The sequence below is a fragment of the Pestalotiopsis fici genome, assembly GCF_000516985.1.
Source record: "Pestalotiopsis fici W106-1 unplaced genomic scaffold PFICI_Scf_12, whole genome shotgun sequence".
NCBI lineage: Eukaryota > Fungi > Ascomycota > Sordariomycetes > Amphisphaeriales > Sporocadaceae > Pestalotiopsis > Pestalotiopsis fici.
Genome location: NW_006917102.1, coordinates 197,381 through 224,878, shown reverse-complemented (window position 1 = coordinate 224,878; position 27,498 = coordinate 197,381). Strand labels below are relative to the sequence as shown.

General features: G+C 50.1%; 10 protein-coding genes across 10 annotated transcripts; 4 read left to right on the top strand and 6 right to left on the bottom strand.

Moving 5' to 3' along the window:
- Window positions 1-4,890: 4,890 nt before the first annotated feature.
- On the bottom strand, window positions 4,891-5,896 carry PFICI_13825 (uncharacterized protein; the record flags this gene model as incomplete). The annotated part of the gene is made up of 3 exons (XM_007842406.1): window positions 4,891-5,229; window positions 5,301-5,659; window positions 5,716-5,896. 3 exons carry the CDS (start codon window positions 5,894-5,896, stop codon window positions 4,891-4,893), a joined length of 879 nt encoding a protein of 292 aa, XP_007840597.1.
- Window positions 5,897-7,707: 1,811 nt separating this feature from the next.
- Window positions 7,708-9,338, bottom strand: PFICI_13824 (uncharacterized protein; the record flags this gene model as incomplete). The annotated part of the gene is made up of 4 exons (XM_007842405.1): window positions 7,708-8,335; window positions 8,388-8,712; window positions 8,770-9,067; window positions 9,132-9,338. 4 exons carry the CDS (start codon window positions 9,336-9,338, stop codon window positions 7,708-7,710), a joined length of 1,458 nt encoding a protein of 485 aa, XP_007840596.1.
- Window positions 9,339-9,985: 647 nt separating this feature from the next.
- Window positions 9,986-12,788, top strand: PFICI_13823 (uncharacterized protein; the record flags this gene model as incomplete). The annotated part of the gene is made up of 2 exons (XM_007842404.1): window positions 9,986-10,363; window positions 10,413-12,788. 2 exons carry the CDS (start codon window positions 9,986-9,988, stop codon window positions 12,786-12,788), a joined length of 2,754 nt encoding a protein of 917 aa, XP_007840595.1.
- Window positions 12,789-13,486: 698 nt separating this feature from the next.
- Window positions 13,487-14,927, bottom strand: PFICI_13822 (uncharacterized protein; the record flags this gene model as incomplete). Its single annotated transcript, XM_007842403.1, has 3 exons — window positions 13,487-13,735; window positions 13,802-14,616; window positions 14,681-14,927. The coding sequence occupies 3 exons, from the start codon at window positions 14,925-14,927 to the stop codon at window positions 13,487-13,489; spliced, it is 1,311 nt and encodes a 436-aa protein (XP_007840594.1).
- Window positions 14,928-16,694: 1,767 nt separating this feature from the next.
- PFICI_13821 (uncharacterized protein) lies at window positions 16,695-18,343 on the top strand (the record flags this gene model as incomplete). The annotated part of the gene is made up of 2 exons (XM_007842402.1): window positions 16,695-17,918; window positions 18,077-18,343. The coding sequence occupies 2 exons, from the start codon at window positions 16,695-16,697 to the stop codon at window positions 18,341-18,343; spliced, it is 1,491 nt and encodes a 496-aa protein (XP_007840593.1).
- Window positions 18,344-19,051: 708 nt separating this feature from the next.
- Window positions 19,052-19,768, top strand: PFICI_13820 (uncharacterized protein; the record flags this gene model as incomplete). The annotated part of the gene is made up of 1 exon (XM_007842401.1): window positions 19,052-19,768. The coding sequence occupies one exon, from the start codon at window positions 19,052-19,054 to the stop codon at window positions 19,766-19,768; it is 717 nt and encodes a 238-aa protein (XP_007840592.1).
- Window positions 19,769-20,019: 251 nt separating this feature from the next.
- On the bottom strand, window positions 20,020-22,473 carry PFICI_13819 (uncharacterized protein; the record flags this gene model as incomplete). The annotated part of the gene is made up of 1 exon (XM_007842400.1): window positions 20,020-22,473. One exon carries the CDS (start codon window positions 22,471-22,473, stop codon window positions 20,020-20,022), a length of 2,454 nt encoding a protein of 817 aa, XP_007840591.1.
- A 517-nt stretch (window positions 22,474-22,990) lies between these two features.
- Window positions 22,991-23,812, bottom strand: PFICI_13818 (uncharacterized protein; the record flags this gene model as incomplete). Its single annotated transcript, XM_007842399.1, has 3 exons — window positions 22,991-23,149; window positions 23,190-23,650; window positions 23,740-23,812. The coding sequence occupies 3 exons, from the start codon at window positions 23,810-23,812 to the stop codon at window positions 22,991-22,993; spliced, it is 693 nt and encodes a 230-aa protein (XP_007840590.1).
- Window positions 23,813-24,274: 462 nt separating this feature from the next.
- Window positions 24,275-25,459, top strand: PFICI_13817 (uncharacterized protein; the record flags this gene model as incomplete). Its single annotated transcript, XM_007842398.1, has 3 exons — window positions 24,275-24,301; window positions 24,392-24,513; window positions 24,580-25,459. 3 exons carry the CDS (start codon window positions 24,275-24,277, stop codon window positions 25,457-25,459), a joined length of 1,029 nt encoding a protein of 342 aa, XP_007840589.1.
- Window positions 25,460-25,629: 170 nt separating this feature from the next.
- PFICI_13816 (uncharacterized protein) lies at window positions 25,630-27,173 on the bottom strand (the record flags this gene model as incomplete). The annotated part of the gene is made up of 2 exons (XM_007842397.1): window positions 25,630-26,030; window positions 26,198-27,173. 2 exons carry the CDS (start codon window positions 27,171-27,173, stop codon window positions 25,630-25,632), a joined length of 1,377 nt encoding a protein of 458 aa, XP_007840588.1.
- Between the last annotated feature and the right edge of the window lie 325 nt (window positions 27,174-27,498).

Sequence of the window (27,498 nt, the reverse complement as noted above, 5' to 3'; positions counted from 1 at the left end):
CTCGCCAGTCTCTGCGTCATACTTACGATATTCTGTCGCGGGTCTGGCTGCAGGTCAGACTTACACCTCCGGAATACCTGCCTACCTGGTCCTGCTTGAAAACCTGGTCTTTATTTGTGGTACTTACCACTGTTCAGGGCCACAAGTATCGGGATATTGGACCTGCTATGGGGAGAAAAGGATCTACAATATGTCGGAGCCAACGACTAGTCACCGCATGCAGTCTACTACACTAAAATGATTCCACGAAGTTTGGGTCTGGGTCGTGTGGGCTACTCGGCGCCATGTCCTATTCACTGGCCGACGACTAAGCGGTTCAGAGGCAAAAATGGAGATTATGGCAATAGTAAGTCTTTGATCTTTTTGTCTTCCCAGCCTATCCGAATGGCAAAATGGCTGTGCTCAGATACCATCCGCAGCAGCAGCAGCAAATGCTTTGGGTTCTGGGCCCGTGATATGCATCTCTCGCATCAAGATCCTAGAAATTTTTATGCGGGCGATACTGACTTCAGCCTCTCGACTGGATGATCGACCCTTTGGAACCCCACTGCCGGGGCAAGCTATCCAACTTTGGGTTTTGGTCAGGTCCCCCCAAGTAGGTACCTATGAGCGGGCAGAGAAAATCCGACAAAAAAGCGTCGAACCCCGCGATTGCGCACACACACATGACAAATTGGCTTTTACTTTGCTTTTTGCCCTTCCACGGCGAGGGATCAGGACGCATTTCCATCGTCCTCATGACTCCCACTACTTTATACTGGTGGATTGGTAAAAGTGATCTACTGGCTTCATATTCCCGGTTATTCTCAAAAGCTAACCGTTCAACACGAATAAATGGTGGGCGATCTCTTCCTACTGTACGTACGTTAATAAAGTCGACAACAACTAGCCCGTTCGGCATCTATGGTAGGGCTGCTGAAAAGGACGCCGACTAGAGATAGAGAAATTAGTGAGAGCCTCACCCACATGGCATTTTCAACGGTCTTGGCGCAAATGAACCCCGGGCGTCGGCCGCTCTCATAGTACTACCACAAGGCCCAGGAGAATGCTCAAGGGACCATTCTTCATGATAGCGCGACTTGACTTGACTGTTTGTGGCACATGTCCTTCTCACTATCTCCCCAGTCATGATTCAGTCCAGGCCGTTGAGAACCCGCACCATGGTACAAATTCCGCATCTGGCGGCATGTCTCCAGGCAAGCTAACATGGCCACCATCATCAATAAGGTACCTAGCTATCACCATCTTGTGTCATGCATGCGTCGACACCGCCATCTATAGCTATTATCCCTTATTCGAGAAGATCATCAACGAGCATGCCGACTGCAGAAACCGCTTCTTGTCTTACCCATCCATCCTCCTGATGAGTAGAGTGGATTCTTGCAGAGCCTCGGACACAGAATCCCGCCGCCCACTACCACGATCCTTCAGTGGATACAATTGATCGAAAAGTTTTCCGGGCACTGACTAGCCGAATAGAAGAACTTCCAGGCCCCCGGCGGGTTTCCGTGATCTCAAGCATGTTATTATCTGATCATGCACTTGACATAAGCATGGTTGGGTATCTGCGCCAACATTATTCCAATCTGGTATTCAAGCAAGGCTGTGCTACCCCATATTGGCATATTGTACATGGTGCTATGGACCTTCATCTGTAGATTTGCTAGTATATAGTAGTTCAACTCGATACTACAGCCCTTCTTTTTTTTTTTTCTCTTCCGTCGCAAGCACCATATTTGGCACAGGGGCTAACCGGCCGACGTAGGTACCGTATAGTTTTGCTACATTATACCAACGGCATGAACATCCGACGGGCTTAGTACCCATGTCAGGCTTCAGTCTCAAGGGACGGTCGTTATTAAGAGCTACAAAGTCAAATGTTGGCGCTGCCTCTGTACAGATTAGTGTACGGAATAGCACTGTACCTAACTGCCAGGTCTTCGTTGTGGATGCCCGCTCAGACCAAGGGTTTGTGTTTTAGCAGTAATCTGTACTATGCAATATGCCACTCCTCCGCTAGACCCGGTTTGTTTGACATTTTAAGAGGTGTCCTTTCATTCCTCTTCCCCGGCTTCCGTGTTTACCTATCTGCCTATATTTCTCACCTAAAGATTTACATGTGAAATTCGGGGTTGAAATATTTTGCAGTGGCAACAAGATTGCGTTTATGGCGATGCCTAGCAAGTCCGTCGACCAGTTGCAGTGCCACTTACACATTGGTAAACAATCTTCAGGGTCTGGGTTCACCAGGGGACTATGAAACGGCCTATTTCCAGGATAGATCGTCACTATTGTGGCGGCGTCACCCAATCCAGCACCACGCATCGATGGTCTCATTGGTCGAATAGTCCAATACGCCTCTTTGGTCTCCGCTTTCCAGCACGATTGTGTCTATCCGGAGGCGCGCCGGCGCAGTGAGATTGGCCCAAATCCCTACCCTCGTACCCCTACCTAGTTATGTAGCGAAAATCATAGTTATGGCTGGTAAATTCGGAACCTATTCAAGTATCCCCTTATCTGGCAAGCACCCTCCTTGCCTTATATGGCAGTTTTGGTACGCCGAGCCTAAAAAAATGGAGTACATATCCGCTATAATACTCGAAATCTCTGCATTCGACCGGTGCTCAAAGACCGCCGATATTTTTTCAATTTTTTAAAAAGCTATATTAAGTTAATTCTGGAATTTATTTATTATTCTTTATATTTTTAAATAGGATTCAAATAGTGGTTACGAAGTTATTCAGATAATATAATCTAGGGAGAATTTACGGTATGTGATTGGGTAGTTTTGCAAGTACTCTCTGGCGATCAAGTCAAAAAGGAGGGTGCTTGCCAGATAAGGGGATATTCGCCACCCAAACATTTTATATCAAATTCATCAATCCATACCGCAGACCATGCCGAGGTTCTATATCTGCTGCAAAGGCCACATTCCAACTCGTAATGTATTCATCATTGCCAATGTGTCCTTGGTAACAAGCTATCACGACGGCGTGGCTCATGTCACTTCCCATTAGACAGCTAGGAAAGAAGAGGGGGAAAATCTCAACGCTGCCACTAGAAGATAGTAACATAAAACTACCACCCAAGTTTCGTGTACACAAAGTCTGTTGCAATTTAGTGACATCGATGGCTGCATGCATCAACCTCTTTGGGAATCTCATGTCTTGAAAATCATTGACATTCGGTAGTTTCACCAGTCCAGCTTTTATTTCCTGTTTCTTACAACCCCCAAACCTTGGTGTTGGTAGTAGCGGCGGGAGTCCCTTTTGAGCCTCCATTCTATGTAGAATAAAGTGTAGAGAGTAAGGGGACCCCCATTTCGGAGGAGAAGCTCCTACTTGGCACGAACCTTTCTGGATTCAATGACTCAATAGCAATAGCACAAGGCTTAGTGACCGGCTTTAGTGTCAGTCGTGCCTTATAACAACGTCCTTTGCGTTGAGATCTTGTGAACTCTATTAGAAATATAGTACCCTCACCATCGGACAAAGCTCCGGATGCTTCTTTTTGTAGTAGAAGCTGATCTGATTAGTTTGATTCGGTTTGAACGCAAAAAGAATTGCCCCGGATTCTTCGTGCGTCGCTAACCGAGACCAGTGGACTGGCGTCTCTCCCAAACGACACTAAACACCGCCCACGAATCTAGGGGTTCTAAAAGAATGTCAGTGAGCGGTTTGGGCATGAACAATAGGCTCGGATGGTCTCCTGGCTGGTCTACTGGCCATGCTAGAGATATTCTAGCTATGCTCTCTTGAATATATGATCAAGGTAGATCATGATGGGCTCAGGAGACTATGCTCCGATGGAGGGCTTCTTCTATACCCCGAGTGACCTGGAAACCATGGCAAAATATGCCCAAACGGTGTACCTTGATCGGATATGCCACATGACTGTGACTCAAGCATAGTCACAATTCGAGCTACAACATGGACTCATTGTTCTAGAGTCATCTGCATGCCCAAGAGGGGGCAATAACAATAAAACAAAACGAGTAAAGCTCCGTTCAAAGCAATGCGGATCCAGTCGTGGAATGTCGGCTCCCGATCATGCCCAAGCATGACACCACCAAGTGAGCCCAAAGTGTTCCGCATAGGCTTGCCGAATAGAGCCCGATGGATTCCTCTCGGCTCAATCCTACAGCTCTTTCTCACTCGACAGACGCGTGGCTTGGTACCATGTGTACCAAGTTTCCTCCAACTGGCATGGTGAGGCACTGGGACCTGAGGCCCGTGAGTATTTACAAACACTTGCATGGTGGTTTACTGTTATGCAGGATGACAAGTGGGTTCCTTCCCGGAGGAAATGCTCCCTGGCAGCCCATTACACGAGAGCGACGCGAAGCGTATATGCTGCTCAGAGGGCCGTGTCTGCCGACTCATTCCAGAAAATGAGTAGTTTATATTTATTAGCTGGTCTCGGACATTGGGTCGAGCCCAAGGGGTAAACCTGGCTCGTGTGAGATATAAGTCTTGTGGTGGTAAGAACGCTCATCTTCGGGGTCTCATGGTATCCATGTAGATGACTTGAGACCATATCCAGAGCGACGGAACTAAGTCATGGGAAGCCATCGAGATTTTCATGATCACACGTATTAATTTGTTCAAAATAGATTTTATTCATTAAATGAGTGTATAATGGCTTGGTCATGTCGGGTATATAGCGCCGAATCGCTGTGTCGGATAACAAAGGAGATCGCACTCATCATCAATACTTCTCAACCGATTATCCCTTCAGATCCTCCGAGTCTGCCAGCATCAAACTTTCATTTCTCATCACTCGTCAGAAATCAGCTACTGTGGTAGCTGATAGCTAGACTCTCACCAAAACAGTTGGCTTCTAGAGACTGCATCTGCATCAACGTTACACTCAAGAATTGTGCCTCTTTGCCTATGCTATAGACGAGAGGGTAGGAGCGACGTCTGACGTTAAGCTATTCAATGTCGGCGATGAAGTCGGCGATGAAGCTAGCTTATCGACATAGTTGGCGAAAGAGTTGATACAGTTGAGATAGTTGGCGAGGTCGTTGATAGAGTTGACAGAGTTGATAGAGTTGGCGAGGTCGTTGATAGAGTTGACAGAGTTGATAGAGTTGGCGAGGTCGTTGATAGAGTTGGCGAGGTCGTTGATAGAGTTGGTGAGGTCGTTGATAGAGTTGGCGAGGTCGTTGATAGAGTTGGCGATGTCGTTGATAAAGTTGATAGAGTTGATAGAGTTGGCGAAGAAGTACTTGAGGCTGGCATCGTGTTGATGAAGTAGGCTATATCGTCAATGGCCACCGAGCCAGTAACGCCACCGACATAGGCGGCAGCAAGTCGGACGGTTGAGACGCCGACAAAGGCGTCGAGGTAAGCCGGAGAGAGGTTGTTGGTTGCTCCGCCGCTGGGGGTGAAGTAGAAGGCTTGGTAAGCAATGAGAACTCCGCGGCTGTTATAACCTGCAAGGGCCAGTTTGCAGCCCACAGGCTGGTTGGATGCATCGACACAGCCAAAGAACAACGAGCCAATGGTAAAATTGGCCGTCTTGGACCCAGAAAATTGAGAGGTGATGACTGGGTTGCCGAGACCACTGGCAGCATTGCCAAACGCAGCGACGTTGGTGCCCGATCGGGGATAAAGACCAGGAATTGTCCTTCTAGAAGTTCCAGCAGTGACGGCACCTGACCATGTATTAGCCGGAATAATCCAATTTATGAAAATTTGTAGATTTCAGTACCAAGTCCGTTGTATTGTAGGCCTCCATAATAGCCAATCTGGCTGGTACCTTGGCTAGTCGTGCTCACTCTTTCAAAGTCTGCGAGACCCTTTAACACAGCCCGGCTTGAAATCTCTTCGGCGGGGGCAGCATAGACAGCTGCAGAGGCTAGCAGGGCCCAAGTGGCAATGGATTTGAACATTATGGCAATGGATGTGAACTCTTTTGGTCAGACTGGTGGTTTCAATTGAGGAGAAGTGAACAAGTGCGTTCTAATTTGTTGTCTTCATCTGAGATAAGGCCTTTCATCGAATCCCAGGCAGGGTCTTTATATATACTCCAATTGCAGCATCGCATGAGACTCATCAATAGCAAAGTCTCATCATGATACATGCTGACGAAACAATTTGGCCAGATTGGCAACGAGGTGCATGCGATATGTACAGAAAAGCTCAACCGCGCTGAAGAGTTGCTGCAACTACGGCAGCAAAGACGGTGTCCTAGCTTTACGGACGAACTGTTAGACATGTTTTTGGTTGGGATCTGTATATCTTGACCATTTTGACATGCCTGTTTACCCAGTCGGTCATACATCTCCATGCTGTCAATGCATGGTTCAAGTGTCAAAAGTACGTGCAGCAATCTCTGCTTCCTTCGGTACTGGTGAAGCAAAAGAGTATGCATTGATGACGGACAGCCAATCTAGCTGATACTAGGAATCCCGGTGCACCAAGTTTGCATTTTCTCACAGAAAGACGATGAAGTTGACAAATGACGAGTAGGAAGCCAAAATCTTGCCACGTTATACTACGTACCACATTATTCTCTATACGCCCGCCACGTTTTGACCCACGCTTGACCTTAAGGTTGGCAAGGCAAAGATCCCGCGCCGTGTTGCTGGTCTCGTACTTTCTGTTACCTGTAAGAAACAGACATGATGCCAGTTTTCAGGTAACCACCGGATGTTACGGCCTGCAAGTCTCAATGATAAAAATCATAGTCTGTAATTTCAGCACATGTTTGCACTCGGACTGGTGATGATGAACGCATGTCTGTTTACTTTGTTGGCACACCGCTCACTATGATTCACCCAGCAAAAGCAATCATTGCCCGTCAGCATGAAATGACGACACTGCATTTCACCAAATGTGGCTTTTGATAACCAAGCAAGCCAACTCGGATACGTTGGTGAGTGAAAGCAATCAAAGTGACTCTTATGATTTCAGACGCCACGCCGATCCATTAACTGGTACAATGCTGGCATATAATATACTTCCGTATTAATCCCGATTTCCCTCGGCAATAATTCATGCTGGAAACCTGACAGCATGTCAGCGCAAACATGAGTGATTAAATGAACAGTAGCTTGTAAAATCTTTCATATTCGAACGCTTCTCTTCGAGCAACCCAAGCCGACCTCAACGGGATGGTTAGTTGAGACTGACAGCTAAGAGAGGTTCGTGCCGTGTGTTCCAAGACAGTCTCTAGAACGGAAAAGCAATGCGACTACCAAAATTCTGGCCACTTTCAAAAGATGTCGGAAAGTATGGATGCTTTCATTCTCACTTGTGCTTGCTGTCTTGGCTTACACGGGTCGGGTGAAAACTTTTCGAGTGACACAACCAGGCTCTCATTGAAGAGCCACTTACTCATGCCCAAGTGGCCACAACCTCGCTCGAGGCTGAGGTATATGGGGTTTAGATTGGTTGGACATCTCTGACTGCGTATAACGCCTGAAACGACAAGTCTTGTACTGTTTTCATGTTGCGGGACTTTGTCTCCGACATCGCCAAAGCTGTCCCGGCCAATTGACGAATCAATCTTGTCATGTTTGCGCGTCTGATGCAATCATGGCATGTACTAAATTTGGACGTTCTTTGTGGTACCGGAATAGATTTTTATGATTTCACTATTGAGGTCTGAATGTAAAGAGACTAGCAAATGCTCGAGTGAACCATCAACCTGCATCCAAAGTGTTGACAATACCCACCACACTATCGTACCGAGAACTTATTAACTCTTCTCCACATGTGTGACTGCTTCGATATCCTTATGAACCGCAGTGGCACCTTCGGGATCTTCGAGAGCATGTGGGACAAGCTGATCACCGAACAAAACGTCCATTTGCTCGAGAGTACGACCCTTTGTCTCTGGGTAAAAGAACCAATAGCACAACATGGCGATGATGTTGAAAACGAAAAACACGTAGAAATAGGCGTAACCAATCTGGCTGAGGGCGGTGGGCGTGAACTGGGCAAAGACCAGATTGATCACCCAGTTCGTAAAGGTTGTAATGGCATTGCCTAGAGCTCGTACCTCGACTGGGAAGATTTCGGCTGGGTATACCCAGGATATAATGCCCAGAGGTGTATAAGCGAAGCTGAAGACAAAGTACATTGCAACCATTGATCTAAGTTGATTGTAATTGTCCGGGTTGAGGTACTGAGCTTGAACAGCATTGACGAGAAGGGAGGCGCCGAGAAGTCCAGCCGAAACGATTAAAGGCTTGACTCGTCCGACCTTCTCCAACAGCCACAGCCCAATCGTACAATAGACGATAGAGAGCGCACCGCTAATGCCTGTAATCATGAGAGCAGTCCGCGTGTTGATGCCTAGCATGGAATAAATCCTAGGTCCGTAGCTGTTCATGCATCAGCCTAGCCGTCCAAACTACAATTGTATGTACGACTTACTAATTGATAACGTTGATACCGGAAAGAGGTCCAAATGCTTGCACACCACATCCCAAAAGAAGGCGTCTTCTCCAGGATGGTTTGGTCAAGATAGACATGGTGGACACTTGAGCAATCTCGCGATCGGCAGCAATAACGTCTCGGATTTCGATGAATTCGAGCTCGATACGGGAGTTGTTTTGACCGTTTCTGAGTTTGTTCAGTACCCCTTTTGCCTCTTCGTGTCTGTCTTTCTCCATCAACCAACGAGGCGACTCTTGTAGGAACCAAACACCACATATCAGAATAATGGCAGGGATACACTGGAAACCAAGAGCGAACCGCCCTGCGTAACATACAAGTCAGACACATATATCCAGAATCAACGAGGTGATCAACTTACAAGAAAAGTCCGAGTCAGAAAACTCGCAACCGTAGCCTATCCACTGAGCAAACAAGAAGCCCCAGCTAAGAAACCATTGCAAGAGTCCCGAGAGGGCTCCTCGCCACTGCGGCATGGATAACTCGGATGCATATAGGGGAATGGTGCTCGTAAGCATGCCCACGGCCACGCCGCCGATAAAGCGGCCAACAATAAGCATGGCCATCGAATTTGAAGCGCACTGCAAGGTAGAGCCCAAGAGCGAGACGACGGAACCGGCAAAGATGGTTCTCTTGCGACCAATCATGTTGGCAAAGACCTAACAAAGGATCAGCACATGAGGGAATGTTGAGTATAGCGAGCACTTGGTAGAGAGGTCGTACCATGTTAATGATAGTTCCTAGGACAGCACCACCTTGAAAGCTTGAAACCACTCCGCCGGTAACCACATCGCTGGGATGGCCAAAGTATTCGAGAAAATGTGGCATAGCAATAGTAGATGAGATGATACCACTGTCATATCCGAACAAGAACCCTCCCACGGCGAGGAAAGCCGAGGAGGCAATGGTGATTGCGTTACCCTTGGCCATGGTTGCAACAGACTTGAAGAGTAGTATTCAAAGCTACGGAGAAGACAGCTACATGGAGATGGGGACTCGAGCATCTTTTAAAGAAATATCTGTATATATACTGGTTGTCATCAAGGGGCCCTAGTTCGGTTGTTCGCAGCCTGTCCAGCGGCCAGCCAGCATCTTTCAATGTACCCCAAGTGTACCCCAGATCCGAAAGTGTGAAGCTAAAGGAAGCGGATCTGAACCTGGGTGGATGCACAGTGTTCTCGCTAGGGGTTGGCACTATGAGGAATCCTCTCTCCAAATGGCCCGAGGTGGGGAAATTGGAGAAGACCTAGCATTGTCGAGTCAATGCAGCAAGCATTTGGGACGAGGCGCGAGACGCTGTAGAAGGTCAGTGACTGAAGTCTGTCACAACTATGCCTGGAATCCGGCTACAAGATAGGTACTCGACCTAGATCAGTAGGATATTATGGAGCGCAAAGGCCCAGGTCTTTTCGGGTCAGTTCCTCCCGACCTCTGATGGGGCAAGGCAGTCATCCCCTCTGGAAACTACGTAGCTTCGTGGAAACTGTTTGACTGCCTTTTTCCCACGAGCACAACTCTGTCTCGAAGCCTCTTGATCGTTTGTCGCCAAGTGCCACCTCCGGATACGCCCGCTTACGATGGAGGTTATTGCCTGTGGCATTCACGGCTTTGCTGAAACTATCGGCATCGATGTTGATGAGTTCCGCGTATTCTGGAAGCTCGCCTTTACAGAAGAAGAAGCAAGGCAGACACATTACCGTCTCCGCGTCTCGACCGACCCAAACTTCAAGGCAGAGCAGCAGACGTGTTTCGACTCTGGTCGAATAGCGAGCAACCAGCAGCGCAATGTTCTCTGTCAGCCAAATGGCGGATTCAAGTCGACAACGAGCTACTACTGGACTGTCCAAGTCTGGGACCAACATGAGAATACCGCAGTCAGTCCAGTCAATCAGTTCTACACATCTTACACAAGATGCTCGAGGCTCTTGCCTCCGTACAGCATGAACCAAACCTACGTAGGCATACCTTGTATCCCCCGACAAAGCCATCTGCTAACCTGCTTAGATGCCACACACGAGTCTCATATTCCGCACATGGTTCGAGGACGAGGCCAACCGATGGAAGGCTGTATGGGTTGGCAACGGTAGCGACAAGCCCTTTTACCTTCGACGGAGTTTCCAGCTGGACCACAAACCGAACCGTGTTGTCATATTCGCTTCCGGGCTCGGTCACTTCAATCTGACAGTCAATGGCCACGCGGCTTCTCCTCACGTCTTGGATCCAGGCTGGGTCAATTACCACAGGACTGTTCAGTTTGTTGGTTACGACGTGACGGATCTTTTGCGCATCGGAGAGAATGTCATTGGCGCTCATGTGGGCAATGGATTCTACGCCGGGGATCAAGGTGATCGGTTCTTCTGGCCAATGTATGAGGATAACACATATGTTCGATATGGCAACGAGCTTTGCTTCTTCGCCGAGGTTCATATCCACTCGGAGGACGGCTCGCACGAGTCCATCATCTCAGACACGCGCTGGAAAATTCGCAAGAGCGCGACGACTTTGGCAAACATCTACGCATCTGAGGATCATGACAGGCGGGCGTATCCCGTGGGCTGGGACAGTCCCAACTTTGATGATGGAGACTGGGACCCTGCCAAGCCTCTGACTGGCCCGAGAGGAAAGTTGAAATACCAGAGCCAGCCTCCCGTTGTCCTGCACGATACTTTCGAGCCAGTTTCTGTCAAGGTCGTCAAGCCGGGTACCTTGATGTATGACCTCGGTCAGAACTCGTCCATCATGGTGCGCGTAGAAGCGAGCGGAACCGAGGGTGCAGAGTATCGCGTCAAATATTCCGAGACCATTGGGGATGATGGCCTGGTTTTGATGCCCGATCCCCTATTCAAGGAGTTCGAGACACATGTCTATTCCAAAGTCACCCTCTGTGGGCGAGGCGAGAGTGAGGTGTGGACTCCCGATTTCAGCTTCACCAGTGCCCGCTATATCCAGATTGAAGGCGCTTCGCTCGGCGGAGAAGATGGTTTACCCATCATTCGATCCGTCACTGCACGACACATTTCTTCCGCGGCAGAGAAACTCGGGTTTGTCAAAACTGACAAGGACGATGTCAATGCACTGATTAATGCCTGCTATTGGACATTCAGCTCAAACATCTTCAGTTACCACACTGATTGTCCTCAGATAGAAAAGTTTGGGTGGCTAGAGGTGACATCTTTACTTTTCCCGGCCACACAATATGTGCGCAACATGGAAGCTGTCTACACCAAGATCCTGGATGACATTATTGATACTCAGGAGCCCTCAGGACTTGTGCCCACCATGGCACCTCTAATGAGATACATGTGTGGCCCCATGCATGATACTATCACCTGGGGCTGCGCCGTGTGCCTGATCCCGGAGTTGATAAAGCGCTACTATGGCAGCACAGGTGTGTTTGCCAAGATCTACAAACCCTGCGTAGAATACATGGAATACATGAAGCTCAAAGAACGCGATGGCGGCCTGATTGAACACGGACTCGGAGATTGGGGCCGAGACATTGCTTTCGGAAACCATCAAGCCAATATCGAAACAGCCGTGTACTACAAGTGCCTACGCAATGTAGCGCTCATGGCCAAGGAGCTGGGCAATACTTACGACGAAGCGCGGTTCACGTCTTGGGCAGACCGCATTTACCAGATTTACAACAAGGCCCTCCTAATCACCGACAAGAGCACCTACCCGTATGCTTTCTATACTTCACGCGATAATCCGGGCAAGCAAGACCGGACTATGGTTGCGCAGGCAATGGCGCTGCAATTTGGGCTTGTTCCACCAGAGTATCGCAAGGATGTCATCACCGCTTTTGTCGCTGATGCCGAGGATTCGGGCCATGTCATGCGGGCAGGAGAAATTGGTCTCAAGTACCTTTGGAACACTCTGGCGGACCCCGACGTGGACCGGCCAGATATCGTACTCAACATGGCAAGAAGAGAAGAGCACCCGTCGTATATGCGACTCCTCCGACGGGGCGAGACAACACTTCCAGAGTTTTGGCAGGATGCCTGCCGTTCAAAGTGTCATGATATGCTTGGGACTATCTACGAATGGTTCTACAGCTACGCACTTGGTGTCGAACCATTAACCGATGCTTATCAAATCTGGAGTCTCAGGCCCTGCTTCAAGGCGGAATTCGACTTTGTCGAGGGCAAGATTGAGTCACCTTATGGACTGATATCGGTCAAGTTTGATCGCAGAAAGCGCTCGGACGGCAAGGCAACGGTCGACGTCCATGTACCCACCGGGACGGTCTGCGAGCTGAAGTTGCCGAGAGTGGAGAGTGTTGTGAGCATCAAGAGAGGCGATGCCGAGGCGCGGATACGCGACGGTAAGACCATCCAACTGTTGCAGGGCAGTTATCATCTAGAAATTTCACCATAGAATGTACAAAGAGCAGGAACTCTTAGACTACAAGACGGGTAGAAGTAATAAATCATGTGGTATTTTCCCCCAAATCATCGTGTGCAAGTTCCTCACTTTCCGTGACCGTTGATGGCAACTTCTCACTCGCCCATCTGCGGCCAACTCTTCGGGTTCCACGCCGGCTTCCAAGAAACTCTTTCCCCAAGTATCACAAACCCCTGACTAAGGTACAATGTGCGCGGGACGTGACCATGGTAAAAACTTGATCGTCTATTCCGTAGTGTACGAAATACGCCCACCCTTGCTTCTCCCCGCGCCGGCTTTGCCGTGATTTAATTGGCCAGCTTTCCGGCGCAGCCCAACTGTAATTCTTAGCCCCCCTTGAGCCGCATCTCGGATCTCCGCCTTTCCAAGATGCTCATTGGACACAGTGAGTTAGCTGGGCGGCTTTCCGACTATACGATTCGTCAAGATTCAAGATCCTGGATTGCGGGGGCTTTCTAGGGTTCCCCAAATCCCCGCAAAAACGGCTCGCACTGTCTGCACCCCAGAGAGCTAGTACCACAGCCCTTGCAGAAATCTTGGAATCCCCTCACCGTCGGGTTGAGCTTACAAGTTGAATAGGTACTTGGGAGAGTAGAAACCAGCACCGTCTGACCAAGTAAAACTACAACATAACTTGTGGCGCATTTACAAAGTACATTCTCGGTTCAATTCTATGACGAGTAATCTCCATTTTGCAACTCCATTATGATACCATGCGTGACGCGACCTCGTTCGCACTGCAAGCTGCCGTAGACGGTGCTGTTTCCCATGTCCATGGGCAAGTTGTCCGCGTCTTCCTCCTTCTCCTCGAGCGCCAGACCATGCTCGAGGAGGAACTTGACCATCCATCTATCGAACCTGTGTGTATTCCGATTCAAGGATCGTAAACAATTGTTCTGGAATATGACGAGTCGATTGATCTGTGACGACTCGTAAGCACAAGAAGAATGCATGCAACCGAGGCCGTGGGATCAATTCTGACTTACCATGAATTCGATACTGGCCCAATACTTTCGCAGCTGCACGAGCGACTCGAAATTCGACTCCAATCTATGCTTTGCATCTGGCAGCTCCTCTGGCTCTCCAAATAGATATGTATGAAGCAAGACTGAAGACGACACGACCGTCACATGGCCGACAATATTGTATAGCGCTTCAGCCGTCTCGTGCTCTCGCGATGCCCGCAGAATGTCGCAGACTATGGTGGCGTGTTGCTTGCACCGGCTCGCGTAGGCTCTTCCATTCGTCGTGGGAGGCCGACGATGATCGAGATATAGATAGAACAAGAGTGTCCAGTAGTGATGAAGGCCCAGGTTAAAGGCTATAAAGATGCCGCCTAGGCCCTGGTGAATGTAAGCTTTTAGGTTGTCGAGTGAAAAGCGCATACCGGGCTCGATGCTCTGCTCGAACAGAGTCAGTTGTGCCTCTAGATCTTGCACTGTAAGCAGAATAAAGTCTTCGTCCCAAACGTCGGCATCGGCAAGATACTTGTGAAAGTCTTGTATCTGTGTGTAAATTTCCACCATTCTCACCATGTGGCCCCAAAAGCCCGGCCGCCACTGCAAGACGTCGGCATCGGCGTCCCCCTGCCTCAACGCGTAGAACATGTTTTCCTCCATTGGCACGCGTGGACGCTTGATCTTCATCTTGAACTGGCGGGATAGATTCAGACCACCACTGGCCCAAGTATCAATGACGAAGCAACTCCACCACACCCGGACCTTTGTCTCGCGGGTGACGCCGTCGTCTGCGTCATTTGTCACGGCAAGCCGAAGGAGTTGCGCCATGCGAACGGCAAGAACTAGATGCGACCGACAATAAGTGCTGCCCAATCCACTGCGCATCCCATGGTGCAAAAGCCTTACCAAAGTACAATGACTCGACGTCTGCAAGGTCGTCATCGTAGCAAATGTTTCCCAAGAGAATGCAGGCTTGTACGTTTTCCAGGCATATGTTTTCAAAGTTGTCGTGAAGAAGCTTCTTGGCTCTCGTTGTGTACGTTGGGCCCTTTGCCCGCACTTCCGAGTCTGGAGAATACCTACCATCGTGTTGGTTAGTTATATCTTGTGAGGATGAGACAAAGACGGTAGCAAGGACTGATGGTAGTCCCATGGCGCTCCGTACCGTGCAGATAAACCCATCATCGCCATCAATACAGACGGAGCAATGGCACCGGCGACAAGACTCGTCCTAAAAGTGTGCTCGTGGAAAATACTATAAGGCCTGTCATTATAGAACCGAAAATACAGATCTACCAGGTGCAAAGTTTCGGCATCAGGCCGGGACTGGTGAGGCAGTAAGGGCTGCACAGCGACGCGAGCATGTCTGTCTGGGTTGGTAGCAGCTGAGCATGGCAGATTCCTCTGCAGGCACTGGGTGCAAGCTGAGCTGCCTGCCCGGTCGCATCTTCGTTTGCCGTTCCTACACTGCAGACAGGCCTTTGAGAGTCGCATATTGTAAGAAATTTGATTCCAAGTAGAGCCGCCGGGTCTCGAGTATGCTCATCTGTAGCACACAGCTGTTGCAGCGGCGCATGACGTCTCGTGACGCACAAGACCCCAAACCATTGAGAAAGTTGAATGTCGAAAGTCTCGCGCGAGAAAGCGGGATCCACAACTATAGTTACCCCTCAAACACCGGGCTATTGCCGTTGCAATTGATGCCAATCTTGACATTTGAAGGTCGCTGGACTATAGGCAATTCTAACATTTTTGATAACACATTCTTTGATATACAAGGCCAGCGCATGGTCCCAATTCAAAATCAAGCCACAACCCGTTCTCGTGTATCATCTTCAACACCACTCATTTGCTGAAGACTGTTTGCGGTTAAATCTCATGTTTCCAAACCCATCCGCCACGGTCGCTTGCGAACTCGATCAACATAAAAAAGTTTACCTATATACTATAGTGGGGGGCAGTCAACGTGGAGCCTTCCTTGTGCAAAGTTGATGCTTGAAGGTAATGTAGCAAAGCTAAATACGGGATGCTCGCCCAAAAGTCCAGCGAGGCACGCACAGGAAGGGCAAAAATGCAAAGCCTGGAACGGTGGAGCGCCTAAATCAAGAAAATCATAGGGGAAAAGTCTAGGGGCTCAAGCAGGTTTTGATCGCAATTGACCATGAAAATGCGTTGGCTTTCTTGCTCTCGAGTTTGGCGGAACCTGCCACTGTACAGTTGGAGAGTCCCCTGTAACTACATGCCCGCAAGGGTACACCACCAAGCCAGGGCCGCAATGATCACGTAACTGGCTAGAAATAATGCACTTCCCCTTTACATTCTTCACCATTATCCCTGACACCAGAAACCGGAGTCCGTTCGAGAAGTTTTCTCTGTACTCAGTAATCGCACCAATCGCCGCCCGGGAAAGCCGCGAAAATCAGATTCAAAGGAATTACGTACAGACTCATTCCTGTGCCTGACATGGGTATTCCCCGCACTCCATATTCGATGGCCCCCCGGAGATGGACGTGGTCTCGACGGGTACGAACCTGGGTAACACGTGGGACACGCACGCATGAGGCATTGTGTACACGCAGCTTTGGGACATCCCGGCAAGCTGGATATAGTCAGTCAATCCTGCGCAGAGACTATTCACTCTTGATGACAACACATTTGGCAAGGACATTCTCGTATCATTTCCTTATTAAAGACATCGGGGGGGAAACACCATGCAGATCCGTCTAAATTTCCTAAATCAGGAGGGTAGGCAGTCGGCCTATGATCAGGCGAACCACGAAGGTGATATATTCATCAGTGGTGATATTATGTTCTTTTCTCCATATATAAAAGCAAATAATGTTCGCCCATACAACAGATTTCGGCACCAGAAGCACTCCAACACTGAAAACACGTCAAGCCCCTGAGAACAATCTTTACAATGTTGAACAGCGCGCTGCTTGTCTCCCTTTTCGGCCTCTCCGCAGCTCGGCACCATCTTGAGCATCGCGCTACCTCTGGCTGCTATCCGCAAGCGGCAAACACGAATGGCGATACTCTGACTGTCATTACGACTGGAGAAACACCCGGTGGCTTTACTGCGCCTCCGAGGGGATGGAACTCGTGGGGCATCCAGGATAATCCAAGGACCACGCCGAGTTATCCATCATCCCTATCCGGCTACCCTAACGAAACCTTTATTCTTCAGCAATGCTCAGTCTTGGCCGGCGATGCTTACGCCAACGCAGGCTACACCCTGTGCAGTATCGACGGTGGTTGGGATAGTTCTACAACAGACGACTATGGTCGTATTGTTCAGAACAGCACACTCTTTGACGACATGGCATCCTTGGCCAGCACGCTCCATGACATGGGGCTCTTGCTGGGTATCTATAGTCAACCCAACGTGCCTTGTGATGCCACCAACAAGACCATCTACGGCACCGACATCCTTATTGGCTCTACCTTTGACGGCTCGGAGGACACGAGTGGGAACTGCTATTTCAACTACTCCAACCCAGACACCCAAACCTGGCATGATACGCAAATCGCTCTTTGGGCTAACTGGGGGGTTGATATGATCAAACTCGATTATATCACGCCAGGTTCCCAAATCGGAGATAGTGGCGAACCATCAAATACCAGCGCCGCCGCTATCGCATACCATCAGGCTATCATCAACAGCGGTCGGCAGATACGTCTTGATCTTTCGGCAAACGTCTGCCGTAATTCGCCCTATCTTGGACTATGGGAGGCCAACGCCGACAGTATACGGGTCGCCGTGGACATTAATGCCGCTGGATCTTCCAAATTCCTCGGCAGCATGTGGAAGGTCCAGGGCACTATCGAACAGTATCGTCAATATATCAACCAAGTACTCGAGGCTAACACAGCCATGGTGGTTTACCCTGATTTGGACAATATGTTCATTGGCAACGGGGAAAACGTGACGGGCATTACTGATGGACAGCGAATAACTATCGCGAGCCATTGGATTGGCGCATCCGCTAACCTTATCCTGGGCTCGGACATGACAAGCATTGACGATCTCGGCTTGCAACTAATTACTTCAGCCTCATCAATCTCTGCCGCAGAATTTTGCGCAACCTATCCGATGCAGCCGCGCAACCCAGGTACAGGGAGCAACCAGGCGATGCAGCTGCAGGTGAGTAATCTTCGCTGTTCCTTTCCCTACAGATATGTCTTGGGAGGTGATGACTTGGATACGGCTTTGCCTGTTATGCCTAAAACCTGTCATTTGACTCTTGAATCAGCTCTCATACGACTAGAAAGAAGCAATTACTGACATCTCTGTTTAAATAGGCCTGGCTTTCCGGTCCTGACGGTGACGGAAACGCCTACGTGCTGCTAACAAACTTGGGTGAGAACGAGGGGAGAGGAGGTTATGACACTGTTGGCACTGGGAATTTGACTGTTACAGTCTCATTGGCGGATCTAGGTCTAGATGGCTCAAGCTATGCAGTCACAGACGTATGGAATGGTACCGTCACTACTGTAGAGTCTGGAGGAAGTCTGTCGGCAGTCTTGGACGATGGAAACTCCCAGTTCTTGCAGCTGACGCCTGCCTGAACGAAAACACAGACATCATTCGCCTCTGCTCAGTGCCAACATGAAAATCTGTATAAAATCAAATCAGAAACTATGGCCTTGCTGAATTAATCCCATGCATGAATGGTGCAAGTATTCCATTGCCAGGGGTGTTGTCGATCTGATATGCAAAGTTTGAGTGTCTCATCCTATCATTGTCAATTAAGCTTATATTTAAGCATGCAGGCTTGGTATACGTGCGGTCCCGCTAAATCGCGTCTAGTCTACCTACTCCCTTGTCCTGAGTACATACCTACTTGATGAGATGAAATGTGATTACTGATCTTGTTAGTGGAGCACTTGAGAATAGTGAATTTAAACGTCAACTTTGAGCAAAAAGCCCAAGCCAAGTTTCCACAAACGAGGACAGCATCGTGAGTCATTATCGTGACTCTGCCCGGCGTACAGGGGCATTGTCGTATTCGGACCATGCCAATCTCCTATCCAAGGTGACGATGCGGCACGGACTGGATCAATATTCAAGGGCCATCATTTCAGCTCGCAGGATTCGTGAAACTAGAATTAAACGGGCAACGCGCAAAGTTCGAGCATCTTTCTCAACCCAGAAGTAAAAAGGGAAGCCTGCGCAATGCGACAATGTATGAACAAGAATCAAGTCTGCTCTCCTTTCGAGGCATCCATCGTGTACTGCGCTGAGCCATAACTTGCAACTCGCAAACTTGCATCAAGATGCTGCTTCAACACCAACTCTTGCTATCGGCCGCGGCCCTTCTCGCCGCCGGCGAATCCACCACTATAGTCTCCCTCTTCTGGGACGTGCCAGTATCCGGGTCGTCCATGGCCGCGACCGGCTACGTCGCCGCCGCCGACGCCACGGCCACGACCTACGTGCTAGACTGCGAGAGGGAGTACTGCGCCTTTTCCACGCGCACAGAGTACGCGCGCATCACGGCGGGGCCGGGCTGGCAGGAATACAACCGCCACAGCGTGGACGAGTACGACACTGACGACGACGGCAATCCCGCGCAGGAGTCGGTACAATCGTCGTGCACCTTTGTCGGCGGCACCACCGAGGCCACGTGCGAGGACTTTTCTTCCACGTCGTACGAAAGTACCAGTTACGAGGCGTTTTACTGGAATGTGACATACCTTCCCACCCTGCCCGAGTCCCGGGGACAACAAAATTTTGACGTTTTTCCTGGATTGCAACCAATGCTGATCACTTCGGGCGTGGAGCTGCTTGCGGGGACGGCGACGGCGACGGCGACGACGACGGGGGACTCCCTTTCAAACACCGCGACAGCTACGGGTACCGGAATGGGGACAGGAACAGACTCGGCGACAAGCACAACTGGCACGGCGACAAGTGATGCGGGACCATTGAACGGTCACCAATCATTCTTATTTGGCATCATTTGCTTGACAGTCATTGCTGTGAGGATGTAAAAGAAAGAAAGAAATACCAGTCACATTCCGATGAATCTATTTTCGCCTTGCCGCGAGGTGTTTATTATACCATGGGATATGAAGATGATGAATTAAAAGCCATGGAAATCGCGGTTGAGAGTGTCTCTATTAGGCCACGTCTAGTACGCGGTGACATTTTTTTGGTCATATTTTACAACTTTTATACTTGTCCCAAACCATGTCGTCAAGTCCCAGTCAAGCTCTGTTTATACAATTTTCCCTTTCTGTCATTAATCGTCATCTCCCAGCACGTCCCGAATTCGCCTTTGACGGACCTTCTTGCCGCCCTTGGTTCGCCTCACTTCGGGAGTTCTGCCGCGACCGCCTAGCAGGCTGCTCCTTTCTCTATCTCCGGTGCTCTGATATGGCGAATCAAGGTCCATACTGACGACTGTAGTCTTGGCTTTGACGGCTTTGGCCGCCCGTTTTGCTCTGATACCACCATCATCTGGTGCGACGCCGCCTTTACCAAGTCTGACAGGTCTAGCAACGCGTGTTTTGGCACCCAGTGCCCAGAGATCGCCCCACTGCGCCTTGCGTGCATCACGGTAGGCCTGGCGACTGAAGCTCTTTGGTACTGTCCATCTCTCCAACGTCCCGGCAGGTGTGCACATGTCAAATGTAACGTGGCCAGTCCGCTTCAGAGGAGGAAGGATGGTTCTGGGCAGCGATAGTGCGTTGGGGGCTTCAGTCGCCTTTTCATAACCTTGAAAAGCAGACTGAATGGCATCCTTGCCTTGCCGGACTGACAGGCGCCTGGGTGAGTTGGGCGTTACGCCTCGCTGAACAGCCACAAAGGAAAAGTCGATATCCTGGTGATTACGATGGCTTGCTTCGAGTATCTTTTGCAAGAATGGCGGGCGAATGAAGCGCTGGCTAAAGTGGCAAAAGTCTTTTCGGCCGTGAGCAAGCCCAGGGGTCTGATACATGGGACATTTCTTGTGATTGGTGCATGGCGCAACAATCATACCAGGCTCACGAATGCGGCGCGCTTCCGGCTCCAATGTATCTGGTTGAGGATCCGATGTGGGACACTCGATGAACTCGTCCAAGAGTCGCTGGCGCGCATGTGCTACAGCCTCAAAGCCACGCGGATGGCCCTTTTCAAGAATAATCAGAATTCCGCCTTCTGGTGAAAGAAACTCCCACAGGTTGTCAATGAATGTTTTGCGTTTGTGCTCCTCTTTCAAAGGCATGAGCTGGTGGGATGCAATGATAACGTCGTAAACCTTGCGAGGCGCAGGCAGCTCCGAGTCATCCATCTTTTCAGGATGATCACCAGAGTGCAAGTAATCTGGAAGTCGTGGCAAGAACTGCGTGTTGTGCAAGAAACGTGACACACGGTTGCGAAGACGATCAGAAGCAACTATGGTTGTCTTTTTTCCAGGTGGCCCCATTATCTTGCTGTTGGCGGTAGATCCATGGAGCAAGTCCCATTCGGCTTGCAAAACCTGCTCCCAAGCAGATAAGGCAGCGCCGCCTGTGCCGATATCGAGTACACGTGGGCCTTCGCCATTATTCCGACTCAGTAGTCCTTGCAACCAGTGAGGGCCCATGCGCTTCCGGATCTCGACCAGGACTCCCATAGTCGACGCATACATTCCCGGTAGATTGGTTGCAATGTACGCGTCTGCCTCAATCTCAGTCATACGACCGTGTCCAGCTTCTAATGGAATGGCTAGTTGACCAGCCACCTTGCCGCCTTGGGGCGTAGCAACCGAGTGAGGTAGACCGGGGCCACCAAACGCGGCTTCAGCAGCTTCCCTCACATGTTTGGTATCGGTACGTCCAAGTAGAAAGGTGATGGGATCGACAAACTCGGCCTTTGGCAGATGAAGAGTCGTAGGATTCGTCCTCCATTGGCCCACCTCGCTAAACTTGTGCACGCGATCCCGCTCTCTGACCTCTGGGAGAAATTCAGCGTCCACCTCGCCTTCTTCTTCTTCTTCTTCAGCAGGTTCTTCCTCCTCCTCCTCAATTTCTTCCTCATCCTCTTCAATCTCTTCCCTCGGCCGCAGACTTGCCTTTTCAAAATCTCGTTGTAATGTCATGAGGGCATCAAACTCGCGTTGGTTCTTGGCGACAGCCTTGATGTAATCGATACCAGCCTCGGAGGGCAGATCCAGATCCTCAACAGCGTTGGCAACACTGACTGTTTCTTCCGCTGAAGCGTCCAAAGGTTCTGCCAAGTCGGACACCTGATAGGTAACCTCTTCGAGCTCTCCGTGTTCGTTCTCGCGCAGTAGAGTGTTCTTATCATTGACCAAGACGTATTTGTGTGTCTCCTTCAGCACTGATTTACTTATAGGCACTCCAACATCTTCCGGTCTCGTCTCTCGTAAAGGAGCGCCATAGTATCGTGTATATAGCTTGAGCTCGGCATCGCTTAGGTACCCTTTGGGCAGTGTGTTGCCAAATTGGTGCTTGGCTTGTCGCACAACCAGCTCAATCTCCTCGGGCGTCTGGGTGAGAGAGGGCGTCGTCTCGGGGTGCGATTCTTGTAACCTTCTCTTTGTAGTCGAAAATGTTCGTTTCGCAAAGGTTTGCGACTGTCTATTCCGAATGCTGCTGGGCATGGATCGTCGTGCGCGGCTCGTGGTACTACTGAAGCTGTTCTCGAAAAGACTGAGAAGCTGCGCCTGGCAGCCAGGGCAGGCCTTCTGTGCCTTGCGTGCAGACAGCATGGTAGGTTATATAGGTAGAAATGTTTTACAAATACAAAAATGAGAGAAGATGAATAGAGTTGGCAAATTGAGGACGAGAGACCTCGATTTGGTGGCAATTTGCATTTCAGCAGTCGTGCGGTTGATGGAATTTTAGAGCTTTGGAGGGTCTCCGTCGCTAGAGCTAGAAATTCCCAAGACCCATGCTAGCGGCACTGGGATGGTGCGTCGATTCTGTTTGAACCAACCAAATTGTCCGAATTCATCATCGTTTACCTCAAGGTATTCGCATATACTCCGATCAGGTATGGTACTGAACTCAAAGGCAAGAGTGCACTTCATGTAGACTTCTTGTCTGAATCTTGAAGCTCTGCTCAAAACACCAATGATAGTTTTACTTTATTGGATTTAATCAAAGATTCAAAGTAGCAAAATGCTATAGGCTAGGCAGTTCTGAAGAGGCAGAATCCAGGACGAAATGCTCCGACTAGAACAAAAAACTGTGGGTATAATACGCAGCAAGGTAGTGAGATAGATATTAACTTCCACCGAGATCAGCCAAGGTTTTTACGCCATTTGTAGGGCGCGCTGCTGCTGCTGCTCCCGGTCTTCCGCTTCCCTGGTCTCTACCAAATGTCTCGCTCCTGGGCTTGTGCACGTTGAAATCGGAGTTTTCTGCTGCCTTGTATGGGTCGAACTGTAAGAGATATTAGTAACCGCTTTGGCGGAAAAAGGACATTCTGAAAACTTGCCGAAAAGAGAGAGACGATGTATAATCCAAAGAACGTCAACAACGCATTAAGCACGTTGAACGAGCTGAATCTGGATGATCCTCCCAACGAACGTCCACCGCCGCCGCCCCAACGACTCGAGGTCGTTGCAGGTCCGGTACCGCCGAGGGTCCTGCCAGGGGTCTTGAAAGAGGCACCGGGGGCAGATGTACCAGCCAGCTTGACAGACTTCTCGACGGCGGCAGTCAGGGCCGGCGGGTTCGCACCCTGGATCGTCTCAATAACGGAGCCATTCTTGAAGATGAGAAAGGTGGGCATGGCGCGGACACCATGGGCCGAGGCAATGGACTGCTGGCTATCGGTGTTCACCTTGCAAAAGGTAATCTTGCCGGGCTTGGAGAATTTGGTCGCGAGCGATTCGAACGTCGGTGCAATCATCTTGCAGGGACCACACCAGTCGGCGTAGACTGAAGACGTTCATTCAGTTTGTCAGCGACACGAGCCATTGCGCAAGAGACGGAGGGGCAGATGGGAAGTGCTCCGTGGTGCTGCTTACAGTCTGCGACAACGATTGTCGACGAGCTGAGAATGCGCGACCATTCATTTTGAGAACCAATACTGACTGCCATGGTCGCGGTAGATCCAACGAGCCCAAATAAGAAGTGATTTGTGATTCTGCCTGTTCTTTTTCACCACAGCAGAGCTGAATTGTAAGCAAGTCCAGTGTGAGCAGGTATGTAGGTTGAAAGGACGCTCAGGTCATTGCCTCCGCGCCGATGCTGATAAAGCGATAAAGCTGTCCACATCTCCACTGTGCCACAATCCCGGTCCCGCTTTGCATTAGCTAATGGCCAAGATGGGTACGTACTCTGTAAGTGGGGAGCCAGCACTCTGTAAAGCGCAGGCGGTCAGTGGCCTCGCTGCTGCGTTTGGCCGGTAGAAACAATTCAGTCCGCTAAAAAATTGAGTTGCAGCAGACGACAGCACCAAGCCAATATCGGCAAGGCAGGTTGGATTTATTACCAGAAGTAGGCAGGTCGCCGATAAACCTGCAGAAAAAAAAGTATAATACCAGTGTGGCTCTCACCAATATGTCCTATGATCAAAATAGGCAAAAGGTTTGTACCTTTTGACTGTATTTGCAAATTTTGCAATAATATCTGCATAGCATTGGAAGCAGCTAGTCACATTCTGACTGCCGCATATAGAAGCGCAAGACCTCTAGCGACGGCAATTCTATCGACACCACCAAGCCTACCGCAATGTTCAAGCCTGAAGGTGGCCGTACATGGACGGTGTCTGTAGCCATCCCCGGCAGTATCTTGTCTACGTAAGGAATCACTATCGTGGCTCATCGCATTTGGTATAAAGTTTATTTGCTGACCTTGGCCTGCAGCTGCCGTCGAGATGATCAGCGCACCGCCGTCGTCAACCAGATCTCTCGCGCACTGGCCGTTTTTGCCGTGGACGAGGTTGTCATTTTTGACGACACGCCCCTGGACAAGCGGGTCAGGAATGTCGACCCTTCCATGTACACGGGTGACATTGATCCCTGTGGCTACATTGAGCACTTGCTCAACTATGTCGAGGTGCCGCCCTTTATGCGCAAGGCACTGATTCCAGTCCACCCCAATCTCAAGCAGGCCGGTCTTCTCGAGAGCTTGGAAATGCCACATCACCCCAACCCTTCAGAATATCTGCCCTACGGCGAGGGTATAACGACATCAGAGGGCCCAAGTGGTGGCAAGGGCACCGTCGTTGATGTTGGTGGGAACCTGAGAGTCACTATTGATGACGATATTCCGGCAAACCACCGCGTCACTCTCAAATTTGATCCCAAGGATCCGGCCCGCGCAGATGCCGTCCATCCTGCAACACCGAGGACTGAGGCAGGTCTGTACTGGGGCTATGCCATCCGGCGTTGCAAATCTTTGGCGTCAATCTTCGAAGAGTGCCCCTACGAAGATGGTTACGATCTCAGCGTTGGAACATCAGAACGTGGATCACCGATATCAGAAGCATTTGGTCCAAGGAGAAGGGAGACGGTCAAGTTCAACCATCTCCTCTTGGTCTTTGGTGGACCCCGTGGGCTGGAATACGCCGCCGAGAACGACCCAGCACTGCAGGAGATGGGCATCATTAGAGGAAGGACAAAAGAGCTGTTCGATCACTGGGTCAATATTCTCCCGGGACAGGGCAGTAAAACGATTCGGACCACTGAGTCTCTTTTTATTGGTTTAACTGCATTGCGCCCCCTTTGGGATTCACGATGGTGATTCATATCAAGTTATGTACATAGCTTGAGAAGAGCACGCTGCGGCGTGGCAAATTTCTTTGCATTCGCAGAGCGAGGAAATGCCAAAAACATATCCGGTATCGACATGCAGATACCTTTATGTACCCTTGTACACTATGGTTCCATGTCCCCTTCGATCCCATCCCGTGATCACAAATTCCAGGGCGTACCAACATTTCTACCGCCCGGGCACCAGAAGCGAAAATTTCGCCAGTCCCATTCCATGTCCTCTCGATTGTAGTGCGGAATCGGCTCGTTGTTGAGGAACTTGTTGACCAGAAGCAGGAGTCGACGCTGACCGCGTTCCTTGCGGATCTTGTCCAGAAAGTCGACCATCCACTGGACGTGGTAGGGATGGATAAGGCCGCCGTCTCTGCGGCGAACTACCACCGTTCCCAACTGGAACTTGTCCTCGGCATCCGGTCCGAGATGGTCACCGGGCTGGAGAGTTTCGGCGGTGAAGTAGCGGGTATGAGGGTTACGCAGAAGTTCCATCCTACCCGATTCCTTCAATTCGCGATTGCTCCAGACCTGGCGATACTCCCAATGCACTACAATAACACCATGTAAGCAATTATTTTCCAAATGGATAAATTAGTCGGGGACAGCTTTTTCGAGCATTGCATCTGAGTCTGTCGTCTTATACTACAATATTTGAAATGGAGCGGTCGCTGAACAATTAAGAACATGGCAAATAGTGACACCAGAAATTACTTACGTCCAAGGATTTTGGCCCAGCCGACCGTGATCCAGGGGTCCATGGTGTACTTGATGACTTTGACGGACTCGAAAATGGGGAGCTCAGTCACTCCATCATGAAGAACACGTTTGAAACGTGCAACGTCACCTTCACAATTAACCTTGACAGCCCAGGTTAGGGGGACACGGCGCTGCATAGTGAGCCGCTGAGGCTCGACCACGCAAGGGTTAGTCATCCTTCCCAGCATGTAGTCCATAAGCGAGCGGATGTCGCGGGCTCCAACGTCCATGGGACGAAGGCGGGACTTGGGATCATGCAACTCGGCATCGGTTCTGTAATGGTAGCCCCAGAGAATGGCCGGTCCGAACAAGACAGAAGCATGTCCTGCTGGCGAAAGTCTGGCTAGTGCCTTGTTGATGACTGGTCCGCCATTCTCAGCATTGTAGTGCTTCATCTGGGTCATCGAATTGAGTCTCAAGCCATGGCCACAGCGGCGGATCGCGTTGGAATGGTTAATAGTAATGGCTCGGGTCTCGGTGGCAAACGTCGGCTGGCGAGGCTGAAATTCGCAGTCTCGGACAATGATTCTGTGCATGGTCTTTTGAACCTCTTCATCGCTGGCTTCGTGCTTTATCCAGAGGAAGCGCGGCTGGTCTTCGTTCTGCGGGAAGAACAGAACTCGAAAGTGCTGGCCGTCGGGGCGTTGGCAATCGTGAAACTCGCCAGTGAGCTGCGAACAGATGGACTCGTGGATCTTGAAGTCCTTCTCCTGGCAGAGCTCAGAGCAGTAAGGGGCGTCGCAGGTGAAGCAATTCAAAATTCCCACCTTATCGCACATCAAGCAGAACTTCATGACCTGGGGCTTTTCGCGCTCCATATCGCGATCGAGGGCGAAGAAACTGACGGGGAGGGTGTCGCTGTGCCAGGGGTTGGGAACGTTATTTTGACCAGAGTCAGTGACGTTGGTGTCACCGGGAACACGGATGATATCCATGTCTGCTTGAGTGTAATAAAAACACTCTGTGGCGGGTGCTGGTGATGTTGAATGTTGAAGAGAGATTCAGAGTCGGGGACAGGTAAGCTTCACAGCTTCCAAAGGGTACAAAGAAGGGTTGGCACCAGAGCTTAGGCAAGAGCTGCTGGTACGCAAAAGAGGAAAGATGCAGATTTTTTTTTTTTTTTTCAAGAAGCTGAAGCTTGACTGCGATTGCGTTTGTGGACTCAGGCTCATCGTCACCAGCTTGAAAGGGCTTGAGAGAGACGATGGTAGCCTGAAGCTGGCGAAGATGTGTCAGTGAATTGGGCCATCAAGGTCGCCT